The 16,765-nt window shown below is 49.0% G+C and overlaps 1 protein-coding gene across 4 annotated transcripts in view; it reads left to right on the plus strand.

The window, feature by feature from the left end:
• The window catches only part of MYO18B (myosin XVIIIB), a 255,491-nt gene that overhangs the window by 160,378 nt on the left and 78,348 nt on the right, over nt 1-16,765 (plus strand). For 3 of the 4 annotated variants that reach the window (XM_077876109.1, XM_077876110.1, XM_077876113.1), the window contains exon 35: nt 16,509-16,622. The exons of the other annotated variant lie outside the window; for it this stretch is intronic. In XM_077876109.1, coding sequence (XP_077732235.1) covers nt 16,509-16,622 — 114 coding nt within the window. The remainder of the gene's footprint in view (nt 1-16,508; nt 16,623-16,765) is intronic. 4 annotated transcript variants of the gene reach the window in all.

Here is a 16,765-nt window from a genome sequence, read left to right on the forward strand (position 1 = left end):
TGGCCAGGTCAGAAAACCAGAATCACCTGGGCTTCAATGTGTTACCTCACTCAATCCTCATACCCTCTCCTACCCCTGGGGCAGGGGAAGTGATATTGTGCCCACCTCACGGTTGGGGAAATCCTGTTGAGAGATGGAAAGTGGTACGCCCAAGGCAGCATAGCAGCTGAGTGGCAGGGCTGGGATTCATATCCAGCTCATGATTCTAATTGTAGGATCTAGGGGTTCTTTTGCCTGCCTGTTTGGCTGTCCACATGGGTGGCCTTTTGACTTGCCTCATGTGGGCTGAGATAGTGGAGCACTTGGCCAGGCCTCGGGTTCACGCAGCCTCTTTGTCAGGGGGCCCGTGAGCTCTTCACCTCCCCACAAATACTCCTAAAGCCACAGCCACCCAGCATCCCCCTCCCTACAGGTGATTGTTCTTGAAAAAGAACCAGGATGGTTTTGTGCCTCCTTCTTCTTCCTTTTTTAAGTATTCATGAGAAACCTTCCTCTGCAGGGTTAAAATGTGTGTTCTTGAAAAATAGTGGTATTTAATGAAGGCGCCTCGAGCTGAATCAAAGAGCTTCATTCTTCTGAAAGTCCTTCTTCCTCATCTCTGCATCCGGCTCCTATCAAAGGGAATTCACAGCCTTGGCTTTCTGTTGCTGTTGTCATGGAAATCGTTATAAGGATGGGATCGCGTAGACCAGGGGTCAGGCTACAGTTGCTTTGGCTCCCAGCACACGTGTCCCGGATGCTGGTGTCAGAGCTAATCAAATAGAGTGGTGATGACATTGGGCATCACTGTGTTTCCCCTCCCAGGGAAGGTATTTGTCCTTTACCTGAAGGCTCAGAGGGACAGAGGCAGGGCGAGCAGATGGGAGGGGGAACAGAGAGGGAGCTAACTTTGTTGTTGACTGGGCCGGGAGTGCTGGGTCTGGCCCTGGGCAACTTCCTTCCTCCTTTTCTTCCTTCCTCCCTCCCTTCCTTCCTTCCTTCCCTCCTTCCTTCCTTCCTTCCTTCCTGATTTATGCAGCACCTACTGTGTGTCAGGTGATACGCTCCATCTAGGTGTACAATGGTTAGACAGGTACCCTTCCTCGTGAAACTTAAGTCTGATGTGATGGCAAAGAATGTTGGCATCCACAGCTTTCAGACATGCATTGCTGTGTGCCCTTGGATAAGTTATTCGACCTCTCAGAGATGGTTTCTTTATTAGTTAAATGAGTCAAACAGAAATACCCACCTCCTGCAGTTACGTTAAGGATTAGCTAAATACTGCAATTACTGCTGCCACCAGAACATCTACAAGTCCCATAACCTTCAAACCAGCCCCAAGTTTGTCCCTACTAGCCAGCTCCATCGACACTTATCCCAGATATCATTTTGTCCAGACTGGAAGGGTCCATTGCCTCCTAACGGCATTGTTGTCCCCTCTGCATCCATTCTCGGCACAGAGGAGCAATCCTCTAAACTGTGAATCAGATTATGTTACTCTCTGCTCAAAACCTCCCAATGGCTTTGCATGACCCTTGAAATAAAATCCAGACCTCCCGGGTTCTACATGTTCGGGTCCCCACCTGCTTTTCCTTCTCCCGGGGTGAGAATTTACCTGACCACCCAAGTTACATGAGACCCCTTGCAAGTCCCTATTTCAGAACCTTATTTATTTCCCTTAATACTCATATTGAGGTGTGGGATGTTTTCCACTTATTTGTATCATTGTTCGCTCAGTCTTCTTTGCAACTTAGTTGGTATAATATGGGTCCTGTTAACATTTGTCAAGCACCTACTATGTACCAGGCTTTTCCTTGGTATCTTGGGATCCCCAAACTTGCTGTACATCAGATTACTTAAGCAACATTTTAAAATCACAGATTCCAGTTCCCACCCCCAATAATCTTTTCTTTGTTTTTCTTCATGAAGTCTGGGTTGGCACCTGATATCCTCCATTTTAAACCATCCTTATCGGAGGATTCGGATGCTGGTCTGAGGACCAGCACGTGGGAGTCATGAGCCTCATTTATCTCTCAAAACTCCCTTTCAAGGTCAGCGGCCACGAGTCCATTTTGCAGGCGAGAAAACTGACAGCGAATTTGTATTAGTGTGACAGATCTTTGTTCGGCTGTTTTGAAATTAATTACACTTGAGTCAAGAGGACTGGATCTGGCACTTGCTAATCTTGTGACCTTGGACATGCAACGTGACCACCCCAAGACTTTTTCTCAAAGTGGAACGTTTTCATTCACTCGATGGTCCAGTGTGTGGAGGGGTTGCTGATGAGGTCAAGCCAGCGAGGCTCTTGGGAAACAGTGAACACACACCCTGCAGCCCTTACAGCTCGCTAACTATGGTGCCAGACAATCCAGAGAAAGGTTTCCTCTCTCAGGGCACAGATGAGGAAATTGTTGGAATATACCTGTTAAAGAACTACTTGCATTCAGCAGATACTGACTCAGTCTCCACTCTGGGACAGATCGGAGGCCAGGATGCCGGGATAAGGAGGAGACCATACAGCCCCTTCCCTTGAGGGACTCCCAGTCTGCAAGAGGCAGAGCAAGGAGCAGCCACTTGCCAAGCAGAGGGATAAGCTCCTTACCAGAGGAATGGTAGGCAGGCAGGGGGTGGGAGGTGGGGGGTTAGCAAAAGAGGATGCCCTTAGCTTAGCTGTGGGAGGGGGGCTGGCGGCTTCAGCTGTCTCTTTATGGAAATGGATTGCTGGCTAGGGGAGGGAGCAGCAGAGCATAAAGGGTTGGAGGCACATGGAGACAGGGAACTATTCCTCTTGACAGTGGTGTTGCTGGAGTATCATGTGTAGGTGGCGGGGGATGAGAGCGGAGAGGGGAATGTTGGGAGTTGAGACTGGAGTTGGCTCATGATTGGTTTGGTGATGAGGAGCCATGGAGAGTTACAGAACGGAGATGGATGTAATCAGAAGTGCTTGTAAGAAATGGCAGGACTCCAGGTCCTGGCCAAAGCACTGATGTGCCGTGTGCCAGGCTCAACCAGCAGCATGGGAGAGGTCCCTTAGACAGAGTATCTTCCAGAATCTCTAATAACTGCCTTAAGGACAGGCATCTTCACCCATTGCCCCACCATCTAGAACCCCAAGATCACTATTTGGCTCATTCCACCCAAGTTCCCTCCATCGGGAGCTTTGGCTATATCTCAGGTAACACCTGAAGGTTAAGACTCTGGTAATAAAATCAGGAAGACCCCTCGAAGGAGCGTAGAACCTTCTTGGGTCCCAATCCTGCCTCTGCTACCTAATTAGCTGTGTGATTTTGAGCAAACCACCCTGCCTTTCGGCCTCCTTTTTCTCACTGAAAAAAGGGGCACGATATTCCCTGTTATGGAGCTGGTCAGAAGAACACGAGACCATGGATTCGAGTGAATTCTCTAGATTAAAAACTATATGACAAAAAAACAAAAACAATAAACCAATAAGACAATGATTTTTTAAATGAGGAGCTCCCTGCTGGCTTCATAGACTGGTTTCTGGGTACACAATTTTACAAGACCTCGTAGAACAGGTAGGCGAGGCAGTGTGTGGGGTTGTCCTGTTGACACCTGTTCTTTAGGAGCCAATTACTAATTAATTCCCATGGAATGTTTCCACTGGAAACAAACTAATCTGGAGACAGAAGCAATCTCAACAACCAAGATATATAATTGAGATAATCGCCATGTATAAATAACATCTGTGAGGAGCAGATGCTGGCACCTGGCTCCGACGAGAACATCGAAGAGGATGTCCTCTCCGGGGCGGTGGTTGCTTTTTTTGTTTTGTTTTTTCTTAGTTGGATTCATGCCCTTGACCTTTGTTTCTTCCCCAAAGGAAATATGGTTTTGTGTTTTTCAAGTGGAGACCCCTGTTCCCCTCACCAGCTCTCGTGTTTACTGAAATCATGCGGGGGGCTGCTGAGCACAAAGCTGTCACCAAGTCTCAATCATTGTACCCCTAAACAGCTCTTAAGTCTGTCCCTCCTGTCCTCCCCCCATGTCACCCACCACTCGTAGCTCTCATTTGGGGTTCTCTCACGTCTCTGGCCTCTGGCCTTGTCCAAACCATCTTACTCCCAGCTGATCTTTGGAGAGAGAATTTGGGGGGTGGGCAGAGGAATAAAGAGAGACAGACAGTCTCAAGCAGGCTCCACACCCAGTGTGGTGCCTGATGCGGGGCTCGATCCCACAAACCCCGAGATCATGATCTGAACCAACATTAAGAGTTAGACACCCAATGGACCGAGCCACCCAGGCGCCCTTGGAGAGAGAATTTTAAAATTTATGTGCAATCTTGGCTCTTTATGCTCAAGAGCCTTCAGTGGCTTCCCACTGCCCTCAGAATACGGTATGGTGCGAGTTCCTTGACACGACCTTGACGGGTGCAGTCTGGCTCCTGTGCTCCTGACACTTCTGACCGGCAGCTAAGGGACAGCTTGGGGTCCCTTACACCTGTCCCACCTTCCCACCTTTGCCCAAGCTATGTCTTCTTGCTTCTCCCCACTGAAACCTCTTCTCCTGCTGAACATCTAGTTCTCTGCTGAGCTGGGGTTAGTGCATCATCTCTGAGAGCCGTCTCTGACTCCCACAGGCTGGGTGAGGGCCCACCTCTCTACCTTCACTCTCTCCTGGGTTTACATTTAGAAGAGTACATCGGTCTCTCGCAATTACTACCTTTGCTTGCCTGTGTTCCCCGTTTACCTTCTACCACCTTAAAGGCAGGGACCTAAGTAAAAATACCAGGAGACTGTTCCAAAGTCATGGAGGTATGAAGAGATGAAGGTGAGAGTTGAACCCACAGCCTTCAACTCCTGGGAGTTTAGTATGTGCTACCCCAAGACCATGAATGTGTCTCCTCTTGGCTCTCTGCCACCTCTGGGCCCTCGAGTCCCTTTGGAAAGCTCCCAAATACCCCTGTAGGACCTTTCCATGGGAGGAAAGGGGGTGGGATCCGGGCTCAATTTCAGTGTTCCTTCAGGAGGGCCCACTGGGCCTGGGGTATCTTCCACATGATGAACTCCCAGCCAGGGTTGGGCAACAGCCTGAGGTCCCCCCACCAGTGTGCCCAAGACTTGATAGCCCTTGACTCCTCCCCAGTGCCTTTAGTCAGGACGTTTGTCACCACGTGTCACCCATGCTTCCATGAGACATTGAAAATAATAATACACCCTGGGAAGATGACTCTGATGGGAGTCTTTTGCGTGAGTGAGCACCTTTGGAATGCTTCTTCTCGGCCAGGAACCACAGGACAGGTGGCCTGGGTATTTTATTTGAAAAGACTTTTTTTTTTTTCCTCTTTAAAGATGATGTTGGAGTGAATTGATTCAATATTAACATAACCTCCTGTCAGAGGAGATAAAAACCGAGTTGTAATTGGGTGAGAACATGGTTATCGCAGGCCTGTTCACCCCACAAATATTGACACTTCCGATGCTATTATAAATGAAGTGGGGGAAGGCTGGTTTCATCATAGGCAGAGAGTGATATCTATACATCTCCCCAAAAGGACCTGTCCCCCTCGAGCACTGTGGAGGGCTGGGCCCCCAGAGCAGCCAGCCAGCCATCAGGGTAATCATAGCCATCTTAACAATGATTATGTTGATGGCAAGTGGCCACCAGGCATGGGGCCAGGCACTTAGATGCCGTGACTTAATCTGAGCCCCTGAACCTCTGTGAATGCAGTGAACACCATGTGAGCACCCCTGTTTCTGTTTGGGGCCAGAGTGTAGAGGTGGATCTGCAGGCAGCAGGTGTTCTGCGGATGAGTAAGAACTCGCGGAATGGGCCCTGACTCCCCCTGGAAAGCAGCCAGTATTATGCTCCCCCCCCCCGCTTTTTTTTTTAAGATTTTATTTATTTTTATTTGTCCATGAGAGACACAGAGAGAGGCAGAGACACAGGCAGAGGGAGAAGCAGGCTCCATGCAGGGACCTGATGTGGGACTCGATCCCAGGAGCCCGGGATCACAACCTGAGCCAAAGGCAGATGCTCAACCACTGAGCCACCCAGGCGTCCCTGTATTATGCTCCTTTTATGCTGGAGGAAGCTCAGCATTAGGACACTTGTCCAAAGTACAGAATTCGGGAGGAACTGTATTTTTTTTAAATAACATATTTTGAAAGAAAAAAAAAAAATAACATATTTTGAAAGAATCTCAAAGTGGCAAGAATAGCAGAGATGATCCCTGTTTATCCTTCCCTTAGATTCATCAATTTGTAACATTTTTACTACTTTTGCTTTATCATTCTCTCTCCAGATAACTGTTTCCCGAGTTATTGGGGAAAGAGTCACAAACATGATGACCTTTTGCTCTAATCAAAAGAGGGAAACTTCACATTGATAATATGTTGTTTTCTGATCCGGGGGTCAATGAACTATGGCCCACGGGCCAAATCCGGCTCAAATCCAATTGCCTGTTTCTTGTTGTGGTGGTCTGTTTTTGTTTTTTATCACAGCCTGAGAGCTAAGCATGGTTTTCATGTTTTTAAATGGCTATGTCTTATCTTTCTTAAGGATTTTATTTATTTATTCAAGAGAGAGCATGAGCGGGGGGGGGGGGGGGCAGAGGGAGAAGCAGACCTTCCACTGAACAGGAAGGCAGATGGCAGGGCTCCATCCCGGGGACCCCAAAGCCACAACCTGAACCCAAGGAAAATGCTTAACTGACTAGGCCACCCAGGCACCCCAAGAGGCTACATTTTAATGTGGTTAGGTAAGTACAGTACCTACCTATATGTATCTCCTTCCGTTTCTTCCCTGGCCTGCAAAGCCAAACATATTTACTCTCTGATCCTTGAAAAAGTTTGCCAACCCCTCGATCTTATCTTTCCATGACACAGATTTTGCCTATCACCCCGTTAACGTTCTTCGTAGAGATTTTTCTCCATGTTCAGGAGGGATCCAACCCAGAATGCAGAAGTGCTTGCATTCAGTGTTCATGATGCCAAAGATCCTCAGTCTGTCTTTCCTCTTTGTTTTATGATGCTGGCTTTTGGGGAGGGTTCAGGCCAGTTGTGTTTGCTCTTCCATTTGGAGGAACTGGAATTTGAGTCTCCATCTCTGTAATTCCAGAGCCTTTGGATTCTGGGCAGGCCTGAGGGTGTTCTCTGGACGAGGGATCTCTGATTCTCAAACCAGGGAAGTCTCGGGCAAATGGGGTGAGGGGAGCTTCCTGTCGTAGGGCCAACATTGCCAACGTGGAGTAATTGTGTGGAAGATCAAGGCAGGTGCCCACAGGTTTAGGGGAGAAGGTGATGAACCAGATGTTAGCTTGAGCACCTTTTCTCAATTATCTGCTCATGTTGCTCCTTGAATGAATTCTTACCATCTACGTGTTCTTGCTTTTATTTTTTTCTCTCCATGTATGCAGACAAGACTTACTGATATTATCGTATGTAGTAGTTGGTTCATTCTCCTTGCTATTTCTGAGACTATATCATGAGCTAGCCATTTTGCTGTTGGTAGACACATAGGTTGCATCTAGATTTTGGTGGTTAGGTACACGGCGACTGGGAACATTTGTTCCCATGTTATTTTATCTGGGAAGGAGGTGCAGTGTATGCATCTCTGTTGGGTGTAGACCTAGAAGTGTAGTACTTCTGGATCACAGTACACCTGTTTCCTTAACTGTGGTAGATGTAGCCAAATGGTTCTGTCAAGTATCTTGTAAACATAGTTTACTCCAGGCTCCCATCCTGCTCAGCACCTGGTTTTGTTAGTTATTCACATCTTAGCCATCCTGAGGGGGGAGGTGTCTTGTGGTCCTGTTTTGCATTTCCCTGACTAGGAATGAACCAAGTCACCTTTTTAAAGTAGATGCCCGGGGCACCTGGGTGGCTTAGTGGTTGAGCATCTGCCTTTAGCTTGAGTCATGATCTTAGGGTCCTGGGATAGAGTCCCGCATCAGGCTCCTTCCCTGTGGGGATCCTGCTTCTCCCTCTGCTGATGTCTCTGCCTCTCTCTCTCTCTCTGTGTGTCTCTCATGAATAAATGAAATCCTTAAAAAAAAAGTAGATGGACCATTTGGTTAGCTACTTCTGCCCATTGAAGCCGTATGTTCATTTTCAAACCGTTGGCTATTTTTCTTAGGTGATTTGTAGGATATTCTGGATGTAAGCTCTTTGCTAGTTATGTACCTTGCAAATACTTTCTCCCGCTTTGGAGATAGTAGATAATATACATTGCAATATTCTGACTGTGCCATTTTATGAACAACCCAACTGGTCAGTCTTCATCAGATACCTTGGAATCCAAATTTAAAATCACTTGGCCAGGCAGGGAGTGTTCTGGTTAGCCACATATTCCGGTGAGTATGGTGGCACAGGACAGCAGGAAGCTTACCTCCCTACTGGGGGCTCAGGCTGGACTTGAGATCCAGGTTTGCTGAACAAGCCTGTGGTCACTCTCCCTAGCCAGGTCATTTCCTCCTGCAGGAGAGGGTCTTGTCCACACGGCCTGCCCCTGGGGAACTGGCTGTGTGGACATTGGCCAGTGTCTGGGTCAGAGACTCGTGCTCAGGAGGAGCTTGGGATGGCTTCCCAAGGGGGTGTTCGGGGCTAGCTCAGGCAGTATGGGCTACAGACTCAGGTGACCCTGCTGCCCAGGACAGGTTAGGAATGCACTGAACTAACTCCTTCCCCTGGCTCCTTCTGTGAGTGTGTGTGGGGGACCCCTACCATGTGGGGACCCAGAGGGCAGCAAGACTCAGGTGGCCTCTAGGCACCCACTGTCTAGTGAGAAGACAGACAGGGAAGCACTCAGATACTGCACTATTTAGGGGAGCAATAGGGTGCTGGAGCAGTGGGTGTTGGAAATATGATATAAATGGGGGTGTGATAGGACAGAAGCAGAGAGTGTGTTTTATGTGTATTTTATCTTGCCTGTCCAAGGTTTCTTTTTCTTCTTCTTTCTTCTTCTTCTTCTTCTTCTTCTTCTTCTTCTTCTTCTTCTTCTTCTTCTTCTTCTTCTTTTTCTTTTTCTTTCTCTCTTTGGAGAACACCAGTATATTCCAAATCCACTGCCGCCAGAGGTGAAGTCAGGAAGGAAAGTCTTGAAGCCTATTCAATCATGTAGTACCTAAGCAGTCCTGAGAGCCTATGACACAAAATTAGGAAGGACTCTTTTAAAAAATATATTATTTTTATTGAAGTATAGTGGACATACAATATTAGTATATTATGTTAGTATATACATCCATATAATAGTTTCAGGTGTACAGTCTAGCAATTAGACAATTAGGTGCATTACGAAATGTAGTTGTCCTCTGTCACTGAAGAAGGACCCTTAAACCCTCAAAGAAATAGACTTAAAACAAGTAAAAGAAGGTTTTTTTTTTTGTTTTTTTTTTTATACCCAGCAGCTGGGAGGCACAAGCCACAGGGCTCTTACAAGAGAAAGCTGTGGGCTTAAAATTCAGTCCAGGTCCTAGCCCCATTCACCCCTTAGAAGCTATGTGATCTTGACAAGTTAACTAACCTCTCTGAGCCTCAATTTCTTCATCTATAAAATGGTGATGAAAGTACCTACTGCACAGAGTTGTTACATTTTGCAAATAACAAATTCGTGGTAAGCATTCAGAGAGTAGTTATGAAAATGCCACTACTAATAATGATTATTTTTACTCTGAAGAAGATGGAAATGGTAAATACTCAGAAAGCATTTCAATGCATCAATAAATAATGATCCTCTAGCACAATGTAAGGAAAATGATGGACTGTCTAATATATGCTCAAATGGTTTGATCAAGGACACAGAGAGTAACTGCCAGATGGTCTTAGGAATTTCCCCTTGGGGCCACTGTCATCAGATTTCTGAGCCAGATAGACCATTGGTGGACCTGGCCTGACATTTTTAATATGTTTGCATTTAATAAATTTGTTCGATATCAAGGCCGTCTGTAGTTTGAGATGCTGGTAATTCCCTTCAGGGAAAGCCTTCCTACTGAAGGTTAATTCTTCTGAGTGCTCTGATAGGATGTCAAGGCCTGGAATGTGTTGAGATTAGCCCGCCAATGACACCGTTTCTTAGAACGCTTCCCCGTGGCATTTGCAATACAGGATCCTTAAATCCTCCGGGTTGTTCAGCCGAACCCAGAAATCCAGGTTCTAACTGCTCCACTGAAATATCAGCATTTCCCCCTCTCCCTGCCTCATTCCACATGCCTAGCCCACTCATCTAGTAGCTTAATAAGTCCAAAGCAAACATTTTCGCCAGGTATTTAAAGCAGGCAGATGGCTTTGCATAGGAAAGTAATGCTATTCATCGGGTTGTAGTTGATGTATATGTGATGGGAATCTCAATTGCCCTCCTGGGGAATGAAAGGAGGGGTGGGGGGATGTTGCAGAGAGAACGCAGAGGATGAACTCAACAGGAGGGAAAGACTTGTGTGCAGAGTAGGCTGGGTGGTGGCCCAGAGAGAGCTTAGGCTCAGAGTCCCATTGACTTGAATCTGACCCTGTGCAAGTCCCTTCCCCTGCTGGGGGTACACTTTCCTCCTTTGTAACAGGGTGTGGGCCGATTCCCGCTGTGCAGGGCTGCTGTGGGCCATAGTGATAATGAACACCAAGTGGCCCCAATGGTGCCTCATATAGTCAATGTGGGAGAACTCGCATTCCCTCCTCATTTCCCCACTGAGCGATCTGGAAGGGGCAATACTTATCCCCTTATAGGGAGGGATCCATACACAGCATAGATAAAGAATGAATGATCGCTATTCTATCACAGGGTTTTGGACAGAGCTACTTTGATCCAATATTTTTGGCAGGATAGGATCAATGAACACTATCACCAGTGGTTTCATGGGTTTACTCTGTGGCTGACACTGTGCACGTACTTCTCCTCTAACCTGTTCACTCATCTGTATCTGGTGCCCAGCCACACAGCTCCAATTGGCTCAAGCAGGACAAGTGAAGTTATTGGCCAAAATATCTGAAAAGTTCTGAGGCGAAAGCTGCCTTCAGGCTTGCCTGGATCTAGGTGCTCCAACCACATCATCAAGAATGTGTTTCTTGCCTTTGCACCTTCAATGTCACCTTCTATTCTAGGAAGTATTTTCTTTCTTGCTAGGAAGAGGGCCACCAAACACTCCAAGCTTACATTCTGCATCACAAAAAAAGAACTTCGCTTCCACAGTCCCAGCAAAAATCCTGGTGTCAGCCGTGCTATTATCCCACAACTAAGCCCTCTGGCCAACAGGAAGTGATGCTCTGATTGGCTAGGCTGAGTTGCATTCCCTTCTTAGAACTTGATAGCTCTGGGGAGGGGGTCAGCTCCATCAGAAGCACAGGGACATTTGGAGAATGCACTTTTTTTTTTTGCAGAGAAGATGGGGTGCTCCTATCCAAAGAAGGGAGAGTGGATGTTGTGCAGACACATCACAAAATTTCCCCATTAAGCATCTGTCGTGAGTGCTACTGTTATAGAGGGAATGCAGTGTAATGGCTTAGAGTTGGAGTCATATCCCAGGCCTGCCGCCCTTGTACTTGTGAGACCTTCAGGAAGTCACTTGACCTCTCTATCTTCAGCACCATGCCAGGTCTGGAAATGGATGGAAATCACCAGGGACTTCATTCTCCTAACACTCCCCAACTTGTATCTTGGAGGTCTGACAGGGAACCCTCAAGGGCTCATCCGTGCACGTGGATGGTGAACTTCAAGCCAAAAGATGTGAGATCTGCTCCCCCTGGGATCCTCTTTGCCACACTGGCTGCGAGGACCGGAGGGTGGACCCCAATAGCCCTTCCCAAAGGGAGTCCTGCCCAGTGGCCCAGTTCCTTTCTGCTCTCTTGACTGCCCCTCCTGGAGCACCTCCCGGGAAGGGAAGGCGTTTGCAAAGAGGCGGTGGGCAGTGTCACTGCCCTGAAGGGTCTGATCTCAGCCCCAGCATGACTTGCCACCCGACTTCATAAAAATGTCACTCAAACAGCCCCCATATGGAAATAACATGCGGTGAGTTATTCTTACAGCAGGTCATCCATAATGGAAAATCAGCCTGAGATGGCCCTGTATTTCTTCCCGCTCCCTAAAGTATAATAAATTGAAATTTTTAAAGCTCAGCATTTAGATGGCTTGTCGGCAGCAGCCTGGAGCCTGCCCAGCGGAGAACTCGGGCTGGGCGAGGGAGGCTGTTTCTGGTCTTGCTCATTCTGATCCTACTGGCTTGGGCGCCTCCAGGGTTGGTACCCTCTCTCCTCCCACCCAGTCTGCCAGGAAGCCTGATACTGTTCCTGAAACGTTGGGAGCCCAGGCCCTGCCTCATCCCATTGAGGGGAACTTGACGGCTCATTCAGCTGCCATTTCTTTCATTCTCCTGACCCCTAAAGTGGGGTTGAAATCCCCTATTTCTTAGGCTGATCAGGGAAAGAAAGGGACAAATAGCAGTAACAACCACCATTACTTTTCTAGGGTTTTCTCAGTAGCAGGTGCTGCCCTGATTTCACTCACTCACTACGAGGGTTCACATAGACCCTATGGTGTGACTCTCCCCATTTTACAGGCGAGGATACTGAGACACGAGGTTAAGTGACCAGCTGAGAGAGGCCGATCCCCCAGCTCTGGTTCTGTGCCCAAGCTCTGGCCCCCACACTGGTGGGACTTGGCACTTAGCAAGTGCGAGTAAGCTTTGGTTTCTTCTCTTGTCCCTCGGGGATGAACTTGTTTATCTCCAAGAGGCTCCGGGGATGATGTGTGTTTCCTTGGTGCCACCACATTGATTCAACTTCCGAGTTCTGTCCATTGTCTCTGATTGCCCATATTCTAGAGCCCCCAGACCTGGTCTCCAGCACCTCATGGCACTGCTGCTGAGCTAACCATTCACTCTGCAACAGGGCTTTCTTTTTTATTTCAACCCATCCTCCCCATGTGGTCCAGACCTTCCAGAGGGTGGTTTTCCATGAGGGACAGTGGAGACCAGCAGTTAAGAGGTTGGACTCTGGAGTTGGACCAGCCAGGCTTCTCCACTGACTGGCTGTGTGACCATGGGCAAGTCCTTTCCCCTCTGCTAGCCCCGGTGTCCTCATATATCAACTGGTCCTAACGGTGGTGCCCTGCTCCTAAGAGGTCTTGTGGGGCTTTTATGAAGCAAGACGGAGAAAGCACAGTGCCCTGGAAATAGTCCCCAAACAACAGTAGCAGGTGCAACCATTAATGCCCAAATCATCAGGGCCAAGATAATCCTATCCCTAACCCAGAAGGAGGTAAGAATCACATCGATAGCCATGTCCGTCTCTGCCCGGGGACAAATTATTCCCCTCTCTGCTTGCTCAGCTTGGGGAAAAGAAGAGCATTTCTTAATCATGCATCATTTCGCCTATAAAGTGGAGACACAAACAGAGCCTCCTCTCTCTGGGGAGGCTCTGAGGACCAGGGCATCATGCTGCCAAAACCCTCAGCCCGAGGAGGAGCTCAGCAGATGGGAAGTGCTGTCCTCGTATTTGGTGCTGTGCTGTTCAGTCACCAAGAGTGGCTCTCGCTTGTCTCTTGGCCCCAGGCCGAGCAGCTTGGCCTGGCAGCGGGGCCCTGTGTGATGCCTCCTTTCCACTGTCAGAGAGCGCTGACGTCACCTCCCCTGACGGCCCACCTGCTCCTGCCTGCCCAGACCTTCTCTTCTTTGCACACATCATGGTGTGTCCTCACTGGCTGCCCTGTTTCCAGCCCTGTCCACCAAAGCCTATCCTCCCCATAGCAGCCAGGGGGTAGATCATGCTACCTGCCTCTTCCTCCTCCTCCTCCTCTTCCTCCTTAGTGGTTTCTCTGCAGATTGAAAATGAACCAGCACTTTGCATTTGGGTCACTAGCCCCACCAACGTGCTCCCCAACCCACCCACTTCTTCAGCATCCTCTCCCCTCCCCTTCCCTGTAGAGCTACCTGTTCAGTTACAGTGGCTGCCTTTCTGTCCCTCAGCATGACTTTCACTCGTGTTCTTATCCTGTCTCAGGACCTTTGCACCAGCTACTGCCTCCACTCAGGGGACTCTTTCTTCCCCCTCAATCTGTGCACGGCTGTCTCCTTGCATCTTTCAGGTCTTAGCTTCAATACCCCTCCTTAGTGAGGCCTCTGACTTCTGTGGGAACTGAGAGCTGGCTTTGCCCTGCCAGCCTGCCCACAGACAGCCCTCTTTGCCACCTCCCTGCCTTGCTAGAGCCCTTGGGGGTCGCCTGCGGGAAGACAAGACTGTGCCTGATGTCTCATTTGCCCTTTTCGGGATGCTCTACCAATGCCGATACCTCTCCTTGCTCCATGTCACTCTCTGTGTATCTCAGCCCCCACAGAGAGGGAAATGGGCCACCCTGTGCCAAACCCCCAGCAGGAATACATTGTTCTTGGGTCTTGGAAAATCGGCAGGGGTGGGTGGCAGGGGGTTGTGGCTGTGGCTGCTGGCAAGGGAGGTGGGGCTGGAACTCCAGGCACCAGTGTGAGAAAGCTGTGGGAGGAGGTTAGGGCCTTAATTTCCCCATCTGTATAATGGGACTTCAGCGGTATGCACCTCACAGATGGAAGACGACGGATTACAGGACAAAATGGCAGCAGAACATCAGAACATTCCCCACGGCACTTGACCGAAGATCCTGGAGTCGGTGGTGACCTCCATTCTCTCCACTCTCTTTTGTTGTTGTTGTTGTTGTTGTTGTTATTATTATTATTATTATTATTCTAACATCTGGGCTGAGCTGTTGATACTCTGAGGATGACATTCTCTGCCCAGTTTGGAAGGAGATGAAAATGATCCCAAGGTGGGCTCTGCCCACAGAGTGTCCCCACCTTGGCCAGTTGCCTGGGGCGGCATCCACCTTGGCTCAATTGTTGTCCTTTTATAGATCAGTGGGGCCCCCTCACTAACTTGGTGGCCTCAGGGACCAGAAATTGTGTGCAGAAATTTTTTTTCTGTATTTGAGCACCAATTTTAATATTATTAACTATTTTGGAGGGACAGTGGCCTGGCAGTGAAAAAGTCTGCTAGTATGGACAATACAAGCGGCTGTCTTCACTCCTTGCAGCTGTGTGACTTCCACTGTCCCTCTCTGAGCTCCGAGCATTTTCCTTAGGCGATTTCTGAGACTGTTTTCTGCTCAGAGATTCTAAGATTTGGAAATCAAGGGGAAACTGCCAATTGCAGAATGGACTTAGGGTTTGTGCCCCGGTTTTCTCCAGCAGGGAATGTCTGTTTTCTGGGTCCATGTAGGTCCTTGTACCTACTTGATAGCCCCCCGTTGCTAAGATGTGTGCAGGTGGGTGAATGAATGAGAAAGAAGAGTGACAAAGAGAAACTTTGTTCAGGTCAGTGGCTCTTAGTCTTTAAGAACCCAGGAAAATGCTCACATGGCAAATATTTTACAGGGGAGTTTACAAGTCTGAAACCTCATTTTAAGAAATGTCTCCTTGGGAGCGTCCGGGTGGCTCAGTCCATTAAGCATCTGGCTTTGGCTCAGATCATGATCTCAGGGTCCTGAGATCAATCCCACTCAGCAGGGAGTTTGAGTGTCCTTCTCTCTTCCCCTGCCCCTCCCCCAGCTCATGCTGTCCTCTGCTATTTCTCAAATAAATAAATATAATATTTTTTTAAAAAAAAACAAATAACAAATAAAGAAATGTTTACTTGGCAAGTTCCCACTGACTTTTGAGCACCTCCTCCAGGAAGCCTTCCCTGACCTCATCCTGTATTCCCAGTATCTCCACGCCTTCCTTCCTGTGCTCCTCAGGGAGGCTGTCTCTGCCTGCCTGCCCAAATCCTCCACCCCCACCCCACCCCACCCCCCAGCATCATGGGGCAGGGGCCAGGTTGATGGTTCCCTGCATGCTCTGAGTGGGTGTCAGCAAATATCTGCTGAACATAGCTGGGGACGAGCTCCTGGCACTGACACGGACTAGCCGTATTTCATGGGACAGTGCCTGTTAAATTTTGAGTAGCTCAGACCCTGGCCACCTCAGATGGAAACACATTCCCTTCCCCTCTTGTGGGCTGATGGATGGTTTTGAAGGCATGAGGATAGTCTGTAAATTATTCTGCCGCCAGAGAAGGGCTGGGCCAGAGGGGAAGCACATCAAGGAGGCAACATCACGAGGCTCTGCTCTTCTCTTCTTCCCTTCCCCTCCCCTCCCCTCCCTCCCTCCCTTCCTCTCCTCTCCCCTCCCCTCCCTCCCCTCCCCTCCCTTCCCTTCCCTTCCCTTCTCCTCTTCCCTTCCCTTCCCTTCCCTTCTCCTCTTCCCTTCCCTTCTCTTCCCTTCTCCCCTTCCCTTCCCTTCCCTTCCCTTCCCTTCCCTTCCCTTCCCTTCTCCTCTTCCCTTCCCTTCTCCCATTCCCTTCCCTTCTCCCATTCCCTTCCCTTCCCTTCCCTTTCCTTCCCTTCCCTTCCCTTCTCCTCTTCCCTTCTCTTCTCCCATTCCCTTCCCTTCTCCCATTCCCTTCCCTTCTCCCCTTCCCTTCCCTTCCCTTCCCTTCCCTTCCTTTCCGTTCCCTTCCCCTTCTCTCCCCTCCCCTCCCCTCCTCTCCTCTTCTCTCCTCCTCCCATCCTCCTGCCTGGTGCAGCTGGAGCAGAGTGAAGCCAAGTGTGAGGATGCTCTGAAGACCCAGAAGGCACTGGCAGCAGACCTGGAGAGTATGCATAGCGAGCTGGAGAACATGACCCGGAATAAGAGCCTGGTACCTGTCCTGTCTTGGAATCTGTGGGAACCCAGGCCAGCGCAGGGCTCTGGGGGCTAGCATGGGCACACCAAGTGCTCAGCACTATAAGAGGGACAAGAGGCACTCATTGGGTTCTTACTGGGTCAACCCTCTGAGAGTAA

Source organism: Canis aureus, chromosome 27, assembly GCF_053574225.1.
Source record: "Canis aureus isolate CA01 chromosome 27, VMU_Caureus_v.1.0, whole genome shotgun sequence".
NCBI classification, from domain to species: Eukaryota; Metazoa; Chordata; class Mammalia; order Carnivora; family Canidae; genus Canis; species Canis aureus.